Source organism: Otolemur garnettii, unplaced genomic scaffold (assembly GCF_000181295.1).
Source record: "Otolemur garnettii isolate 467f Iridium unplaced genomic scaffold, OtoGar3 scaffold00104, whole genome shotgun sequence".
Classification (NCBI taxonomy): domain Eukaryota; kingdom Metazoa; phylum Chordata; class Mammalia; order Primates; family Galagidae; genus Otolemur; species Otolemur garnettii.
Window position 1 is genome coordinate 900270 of NW_003852499.1, and position 9714 is coordinate 909983.

The window sequence follows — 9714 nt, forward strand, 5'->3', positions numbered from 1 at the left end:
GAACCTGCCACCTTGGGCGTATGTGGCTGGCGCCTTAGCCACTTGAGCCACAGGCGCTGAGCCAAGATTGGAATGTATTTTGAGTGCTGAGGCTGTGTCTGGAGGTCTGAGTGGGAGAGTGCTGGGGAAAGATTAAATTTAACTTCAGTGTCCTAACCTGGTGCTGGGATAAGGACGGGTAGGGAAGGGCGTAGAACAATTTGCAAAGGGCTCAGAGTTCTTCCCTTTCAGGAATTCACTGTGATTGGCATGTGCCAAATGGATTCTTTAAGCCCTCTAAACACTTTAAATCCACTCTCATGTCCCTGTCCAATGTTGGGCGAGTCGTTTCAAATGAAGTATCAACTGAAGGCCTCTGTGCTCTTAAGATGAGATTTCCTAGGCATCTTTAGCAGGACCTAATAGGCAGTGGGGTAAAACTTCTTTACAAATCTCCCATCTGAAGAAGACCCAGGAGAACCCTGGTTTTTGAACACCTGCCCTTTGGCATGCTACTGTTCAGCTGGGACAACCCAGCTATGGAACTGTGATCATACCACAAGTACCCTGCCATAGCCCAGAGGCTGGGGTGTTTTGACTTGGTAGTGCTAGAAGGTGTGAGGCTCCTGGAATGATTAAGTGTTCCTATTAGTTTCCAACTTTCCATGGTTTAGGGCAAGGTGGTGGTAATAGGATGAAAGGAGGATAGTGGGGAGAGGAGGTGAGGATAAAGGGGAAACTCTTTAAATGACACTATTTATAAACATGCCTCCCCCTTCCCTTTTTTTCTTCTAACAATTCTTGAGTTGCAGTTGGGTCCCCTGCTTGTTGCCCAGCTCCCGGAGACACTCCCTTCAGCCTTGTGGAGTGGGTGTGTTGCTGGTTAGGAGCACAGGGCTGAGTACTTGTGTGTACATGCAGATTGCATGGGTGGGACCTTAGGGAAGAGGGGAGTGAGTGAGAATGCTGAACTTTAGGAGGAGGAAGGGGCAAGTGTTAAGGGCAGAAGAAGACTTACTACTTAGGATATAAGAGTGAGTTAAGTGCCTGGAGGATGTGCTGAGGTCAGGAGAGAGGGGGATGCAGTAATATCTAGGATTGAAGTTTGAAGTGCAAAGTGTGTGGAACTGTGCTTACTTGTATGCATATGCTTGTGCACATATCTGGCTGTGGATTTTAGAGATCACCTACATAGTATGTGTCTGTCCAGGATTGTGAACTCTGAGGGAATCAAGCCCTGGCTCCTCTAGAGAAGTGCCCTCCTTGGTGGGCCTGAGGAAGAAGTGCTAGCTGGAATCTGGCAGCTGTGCAGGCACAAACCTGTTAGGCAGCAAGAGCTTAGGGGGTGCTGGCATCAGCTGTAGGGGAGTGCCAAATGGCTACCTACTGGTTCCTGCCAGCCTTTCCAGACCCTGCAATACAGATACCATCCATCGTTCCTCACCTTCCCCCACCAAGACGTCACTCCAGCTGTACCTCTCTGCCAGCGAGAGCGCTCAGGAGGTGTGGGTGGCAACAGGGTGTGCAAACATCAGGCGTGGGCGGTCTGGCAGCTCCAGGAGTTTGCATGGAGGTGCAGTGAGCTGCGTGCCTGGCTAGGAAGGAGGGAGGGAAGAGGAGGGTGGAGAAGGGGAGCCAGCTCTTAGCCCCAGAGTGGCTATTTTTAGCCAGGCTATCTGATTGTTACTGGTGCGCACACTGCTGGGTGTCTCCCTAGCTCAGTGAAGCCCAGCAGGCTGAGAGGTGGGAGGTCCTTGCTGATGACTTCTTCCTGGTGTTGGTGTCTGTGGGCGGGAGCATGCAAGGGATAGCTTTACAGGTGTGAGGGCAGCTGTGTACTCAGGATTTATTACCTCTGTGTGTGACTTTGTGCTCTGTTGGTAATGTATGCTTTATATCTAATCATAATCTCTCTGGATGTGCTGCACTGTTTATGTGTCTGTCTTTTGCTGCTTGTTATAAATAATTTATGCTTGGGATATATCTAATATGCCTCACATGCACATGTGTATGGGATGAAAAGGACAAGTGTTCACAATATATCTAATATGAAACATCTTTAATGTTGGTGTGTGTCTGTGTTTATGCATGCTTTCTTTCTTTACATGTACATTTGTGTTATCTATCTATGGACGTTGTATATAAATATAACAAGTATCGCATTATTGGAGAATGGACTTGGCTAATTCTACCGGTTATCTAAGTGTTTTTTTTTTTTTTTTAAACTTATTCCTGGGTGGCACCTGTGGCTCAGTGAGTAGGGTGCCGGCCCCATATACTGAGGGTGGTAGGTTCAAACCTGGCCCTGGCCAAACTGCAACAACAACAACAACAAAAATAGCCGGGTGTTGTGGCGGGCACTTGTAGTCCCAGCTACTCGGGAGGCTGAGGCAAGAGAATCACCTAAGCCCAAAAGATGGAGGTTGCTGTGAGCTATGATGCCATAGCACTCTACCAAGGGCGATAAAGTGAGACTCTGTCTCTAAAAAAAAACAAAAACAAAAAAGAACTTATTCCTACAGAGTTTAAACATATTACGTTGTAGGGCTATAGTAAGGTGAATTGAGGAAATAGCTCCATTTGGTGTGAGATTTGATCTCTTTTTTGGTCCTACATGAAGGGAGAGGTCTCTCAGCCATGCTCCGTGTTAAGATGTAAGATAAGCAGTCATCCTTCATCTGGTAGATGATGATATATCTGCTTGAAGGTCTTCAGAACATCTGGTTGAGGGCCATCCCATAGGTCTCTTAGGGGAGTTATAATGGGAAGAAACTCTATTTCTCTTAAACAACTTGCCCCCAGTATTTTTTCTCCCCTTTGTCCTCTTCTCTGCAGAACCCAAAAGTACCATGGCTTCTGACTTAGAAAGTAGCCTCACCTCCATAGACTGGCTCCCCCAGCTGACTCTCCGAGCTACCATTGAGAAGCTTGGGAGCGCCTCCCAGGCTGGGCCTCCAGGGAGCAGCCGCAAGTGTTCACCAGGCTCACCCACAGATCCTAATGCCACCCTGAGCAAAGATGAGGCAGCAGTCCACCAGGATGGCAAACCACGGTACAGCTATGCCACCCTCATCACCTATGCCATCAACTCCTCTCCAGCCAAGAAGATGACCCTCAGTGAGATTTATCGCTGGATCTGCGATAACTTCCCCTATTACAAGAATGCTGGCATTGGTTGGAAGGTGGGACTGCTTTCTTAATCTGGGCTTATTTTTTAGCCTTTGGCAAGTTTTTCTCTACTTTTGTTTCTTCCTATAACTTGTCTACTTCATTCTGTCTGATCTCAGAGAGGTATAAACTTAAAATATCACATCCCTTACTTTTTTACAGAGCTGAACAACTTTTATAAGGTACATGTATATTAGGGAAACTCCAGGGATGCCAAGTCATTAAGTATAGTCATGAGGATGGCAGGATGCTGTTGCTCATCATACCCTCTTATCTTCTGATTCCTCAGAAAGAATATTCATTCATCTCACATATATTCATTGCCACTTTACTATGTTAAAATCACTGTGCATCAAGGCATGGCATTGCTCCCTCCTATCCAGAGGTGGGAAGCCCATCAGATTTCCACTGCACATAGTCTTCAGAAAAAAAATAATATGATTAGTTCCTTTAACATCAGCTGGTCCACTAAGCAAGTAATGAGAGGTTAAGTTGTTTAGCTAGAGAGGAAGGAAGAAGGGGCTCTTCTTCCAAGCAAAAAAAGAAGGCTAATATTGGCTCAGCGCTCATAGCTCAGTGGGTAGGGTGCTGGCCACAAACACCTAGGCAGGTGGGTTAGAATCCAGCCTGGGCCTACTAAACAACAATGACAGCTGCAACAACAAAAAAAATAACCCAGCATTTTGTGGCTGGGTGCCTGTAATCCCAGCTACTTGGGAGGCTGAGGCAAGAGAATCGCTTCAGCCCAAGAGTTTGAGTTTGAGGTTGCTGTGAGCTGTGACAGTACAGTACTCTACTGGGGTGACATAGTGAGACTCTGTCTCAAAAAAAAAAAGGCTGATATTCTCAATTCTTAGGAGCAGTAACTTGTTTACAAATTGTTAAGTAGGAATGGAGATTTAATGTAATTTTTCTCTCTTTAAACCACCAGTTGACATACAAACCATGTAATAAGCTGGAGACTATTGAAAGCATCCAGCTTTCCCTTTGGAAATAGGTCCCTACTAGCTACCCCAACCTCCAGCCACACTTAGCACCATATACAACATGTCTTTCCCCCAAATGTCACCATTCTATGGGCTATTGATAAAAATGAAGGTGGGCAGCACCCAAAGCTCAGTGGGTAGGCCGCATGCACCAGGGTTAGAGGACTCGAACCCAGCCCCGGCCTGCTAAAAACAAAAAAATAGCCGGTCATCATAGTGGACAGCTGTAGTCCCAGCTACTTGGGAGGCTGAGGCAAGAGAATTACTTAAGCCTAAGAGTTGGAGATTGCTGTGAGCTGTGATGCTACAGCACTCTACCAAGGGCAGCAAAGTGAGACTCTGTCTTAATAAAAAGAAAAAAAAATGAAGGTGATCTGTGCTTTTGTTTTACTTATAAATTATATTTAGTTATGATTTATATAAACAGTTTAAAAAACAGTGTTCTTTTGCTATCAATAGGGTGGATTGAGAAACTGGGCAGATGTGATTTTGAGGCATTTATATACCTGTTGTCATTTGGATGGAAAAGTTGAAAAACTACGTAATCAATTTTTTAGGAGTACCTGTTAGCCAAATTTATAGCCATTCCCTCCCATGTATGTAATTCTGCATTTTTCTTATCTCATTGCTCTTGCTATTTGATGCATAATTTCTTCCATCAGTATAGTTAGCTGCTAAATTTACCCTGATACTTGAACTTTACTTTGTATTATTTCCTTTTATGTTCCTCTGTGTTCTGCTGGGAAATTTTGTGCTCTGCACTATGCTCAGATCTAACTTGCTTCTCTGCATCCCTAGAATTCCATTCGGCACAACCTTTCTCTCAACAAGTGTTTCCGGAAGGTACCCAGACCTCGGGATGACCCTGGAAAGGTGAGATACTGCTTTAGGCCTTGGAGGGAGGAACAGGAAGGAGAGTGAAGCAGTTGACAGGCCCATAGTCCTGTGGCTGTTTTAATTACCCAGAAGAGGAAACTATGTTGATTAGAGAATCATCTTTATTTTATTTCAGAGGAAGGTCTTGGTTGTCAAGGTTGTGGGCCCTCAGTAAAATGGGTGACTAGGAAAGATTGTTAAAAATATTTTTTTAATAGAAATATTTAGGGTAAAGTTGACTTTGATACTCCCTTTCTTTTGTGTGGCACCGTTTTCCCCCAGTTATAAAAGGTGGACTTATTAACTCTTGTGGAAACATTTCTAAACAAAAATCCCTTCATAAGGGGGAAGGGATGGGTCTTTCTCTCCATTTGACAGATGTAGATGCTGAAGTTCAAGGGAGGTTTGCTTTAGGTAACAAAGGAAGGGAAAGGCTATATCTGGACATTTCTAGCTCTTTGAGCTAGATGCCATTGTACCACCCCTCCAGAACAATCAATTCCTGTGTTTGGACTACAGGAGGACCTCTGGTAGACTCAGTGAACTTCTAGGACCAATTTCCTCTTTGCTCTTCAGTAATACCTAGAAATTTTAGGATTATGTGTGAATGTCTAGTCATGTTGATAGAGACTATTATAGTATGTGAAAATCTTCCTAAGTATATGATTTGTGAAGGTTGGGATTTCTTTTTTTGTTTTAGGATATAAAAGCATAACTTTATTTTATAATATTAGAGAAAGGGAAGAGAATAGGGGGAAGAGATGAGTAAGAGAGAAAAGAGAGCAGAGAGCAGGGAGTAAGAGAGGGGAGGGCTGGGGACGGAGAGAAAAAGAGTGAGAGAATGTGTGGCATCTCAAAGAAAGAAAGGAAGAATGCCCACCAAGGTGGGAATTTCTAATCTACATGCAATGATTTTTGTTTTTTGTGGGGCTGGGTTCTCTTTCCAGGGTTCCTATTGGACAATCGACACCTGCCCTGACATTTCCCGAAAGAGAAGACACCCTCCAGATGATGATGTAAGTTCCACCTCACAGGGAGATGACACTTCTTTTTTTTTTTTTTGAGACAGAATCTCACTTTGTCACCCTTGGTAGAGTGCTGTGGTGTCGCAGCTCACAGCAACCTGAAACTCTTGGGCTTAAGTGATTCTCTTCCCTCAGCCTTCTGAGTAGCTGGGACTACAGGCACCAGCCACAACACTTGGATATTTTTAGAGATGAGGTCTCGCTCTGGCTCAGAGCTGATCTCAAATTCGTGAGCTCAGGTGATCCACCCACCTTGGCCTCCCAGAGTGCTAGGATTACAGCCACTGTGCCCGGCCTGGAGATGCCACTTCTCAGCCAGCTGCTCCCTAGCCTTCTTTTCTGCAGGTTCCGTCCTTTTCCAAGGCCCAGGGGAAATACCAGCGGAGGCAAGGCCATGGATCTTGGAAGGATGTTTTGCCTCTGCATATAGAGTTCTTTTTCCTTATACCCTCAGATATCCCAAGATTCACCAGAACAGGAGGCAAGCAAGAGCCCACGGGGAGGCGTTCCCGGGAGTGGAGAAGCGTCGCTGCCTCCTGAGGGGAATCCACAGATATCGCTTCAGAGCCCCACATCTATTGCCAGCTATAGCCAGGTAGGAAATAGAGGTGGCAGGGGGCAAAGGATGAATGTTGAATAGATTCAGAGATCTCCCTGTTCAGAATTATGCATTGTATATCTGTAATTTATTAGGCAGATGAATTGGGAAAGAAGTGGAAGGCAAAAGAGGGAAACAGAGAGGGAGAAGGAAAGGAAGAGAAAGAAATAACAGAACTTTGAGAAAGATCAGAAAAATAATGGTGAGAAAAGAAGAAGAAACTCCAGTGAGAAGGGAAAGAGGGCATGGATGTAAGTAACCTGGAAAAGTGCCATTTAAAGAAATGAGAATGATGAGAGAAAGAGGCTAAATTCAAAATAAGAACCAATGAGAAAGGGAGAAAATGATGCTGGGCCATTGAAAAGCTAAGAGAGGATTAAGAGGAGAGGCAGAGGAGGCTGGTGACATCGAAGGGCTGTATTGGCCTATTAGCTGGGACATGGGTCAGGACTTTCTTGTTCTTGTAGGGCACAGGACCTGTGGATGGTGGAGCAGTGGCAGCAGGAGGTTCAGGGCGAGAAAGTGCTGAGGGTCCCCCTCCCCTCTATAACACCAACCATGACTTCAAGTTCTCCTACTCAGAGATCAACTTTCAGGATCTAAGCTGGTCTTTCCGGAACCTCTACAAATCTATGCTGGAGAAATCCTCTTCCTCTTCTCAGCATGGTGAGTCTGGAGTTGGGGTGGGTATATAGACATCCTTTTATTTTTGACAAATGGTGACATTCTCCTCTCTCCCTTATTTCTTATTTTTAACACAAGGAGAAATTAATCACTGGTCTGAAGAAACATTTCATGTACTAAAAACTGTTTCAAATTGAGTAAGCACATCTACCCTTGTGAAAGGACAGCTATTTTAGCCGGTGGGTTCAGTTATTAGCTTCAGAAAGTGAGTTGGAGGATTGCCCCTTCAGAACTAAGGGTAGAGGGAGGCGCCTATGGTTCAGGGAGTAGAACTAAGGGCAGTGATTTTATGACAGCAAGCAAGTCATTTAGCAGATGAGCTCTAGGGGGCAGCAGTAGTACCCTCTCCCCAAGAATCCCTCTGTTACATTGTGAGAAGAGTTTATTTTTTAGTGTATTTATATTTATGTTACTTTATATTATGAAAAATTTCAAACAAATGCAAAAGTAGAATTGTATCGTAAACCCCTATGTTCTATCACTCAACTTTAATGGTTACCAATATTTGTTAAGCTTAATTCACCACTCAGCATTTTTAAAATTGGAATAATTTAATGTAATTCATGGACATCATGTCATTCCACACATAAATACAATTTCAGTATGCATTTCTTTTCTTTTTTTTGAGACAGAGCCTTAAGCTGTCGCCCTGGGTAGAGTACCACACCATGGCATCACAGCTCACAGCAACCTCCAACTCCTGGGCTTAAATGATTCTCTTGCCTCAGGCTCCCAAGTAGCTGGGACTACAGGTATTCGCCACAATGCCCGGCTATGTTTTGGTTGTAGTTGTTATTGTTGTTTGGCAGGCCCAGGCTGGATTCAAACCTGCCAGCTCTGGTGCCTTAGCTGCTTGAGCTACAGGCGCAGAGCCTTCAGTATGCATTTCTAAATGAGGAAGACTTTTCTTTTCTAGATACAGGGTCTTATTCTGCCACCTAGGCTGGAGTGTAATGGCAAAATCATAGTTCACTTTAATCTCAAAAGCCTGTGGTCAAGCAGTCCTGCCATATCCTCCCAAGTAGCTAGGACTACAGGGTGTACCACCATACCTGCTAATTTTTTGAATTTTTGTAGAGACAGAGTCTCACTGTGTTGCCCAGGCTGGTCCCAACAATCCTTCTGCTCCCAAAGTTCTGGGATTATAGGCATGAGCCACCAGCTTGTCCAGACTTGACTCTTAGTTATTTGCCATACTATTATCACTCCTAACACAATAATGCTTACTTAATGTCAGCTAATGTCTTGTCCATATGCAAATTTCCCTAATTATCATGTGAGAATGATTTAAAGTTTTGTTGGGAAGCCCTGGAGAGATCATCTGGTTCAGCCCTCTGTAATTTCTGTGTTTTGTTTTTGTTTTAAAAAGAAATTAGAGGGCAGAACCTGTGGCTTAGTGAGTAGGGCGCTGGCCATGCCATATACCAAGGGTGGCGAGTTCAAACCCAGCCCTGGCCAAATTGCAACAAAAAATAGCTGGGCATTGTGGCAGGCACCTGTGGTCCTAGCTACTTGATAGACTGAGACAAGAAATCGCCTAAGCCCAAGAAAGTGAGACTCTGTCTCTTAAAAAAAAAAGAAATTAGAGATAGTGATGAGGCTAAGATTTCAGGTAAGCCATTGAACCTTCTTGTTCTGTGCAGTGGCCCTATCTTGGCAGCGGGGGCTAAATGGCATGATAAAAAGTGGTTGGAAGTCACTTTGGGTCAGATGCAGTGGCTCATGTCTATAATTCTAACACTCTGGGAGGCTGAGGTGGGTGGATAGCTTGAACTCAGGAACTCAAGACCAGCCTGAGCAAAAGCAAAACTCCATCTCTACTAAAAATAGAAAAACTGAGGCAAGAGGATCACTTGAGCCCAAGAGTTGGAGGTTGCTGTAAGCTATGGTGCCATGGCATACCACCCAGGGTGACAGCTTGAGATTCTGTCTCAAAAAAAAAAAAAAGTGACTTTGGTGAAAATGTATATTAATTTATGTTAATATTAATTAATATGATATTTATCTTAATATTGATTATATTATATTGTCACGAATTTCTTCTTTTGTATCCAGAATGTCAATACGTAGTATCTAGAGTTGTGTTCCATGATCGTAACATTTGCTTGAGAATGAATTCAACTCAGGAGGTTAGTTGACTGGAGGTGAGAACATGGAGAGACTATCAGAAATAAAGTAAAAAATTAGATTAAGCAAAGATAGCCAAATGTTTATTTTATTTTATATTTTAATTTTTTGAGACAGAGTGTCACTTTCACCCTGGGGTTGAGTGTCCTGGCATCATAGCTCATAGCAACCTCAAACACTTGGGCTCAAGAGATGCTCTTGCTGGCTTGGCGCCTATAGCTCAAGTGGCTAGGGTGCCAGCCACATACACCAGAGCTGGTGGGTTCAAATC

The 9714-nt window shown here is 44.0% G+C and overlaps 1 protein-coding gene across 1 annotated transcript in view; it reads left to right on the forward strand.

Annotated features, from left to right (window-relative positions):
• FOXJ2 (forkhead box J2) overlaps window positions 1-9714 on the forward strand; it is a 23552-nt gene that overhangs the window by 4776 nt on the left and 9062 nt on the right. The window contains exons 2-6 of the mRNA XM_003796371.3: window positions 2815-3161; window positions 4932-5006; window positions 5957-6025; window positions 6489-6629; window positions 7100-7298. Of these exons, the coding sequence (XP_003796419.1) occupies window positions 2829-3161; window positions 4932-5006; window positions 5957-6025; window positions 6489-6629; window positions 7100-7298 (817 nt within the window). The 5' untranslated portion in view covers window positions 2815-2828. The remainder of the gene's footprint in view (window positions 1-2814; window positions 3162-4931; window positions 5007-5956; window positions 6026-6488; window positions 6630-7099; window positions 7299-9714) is intronic.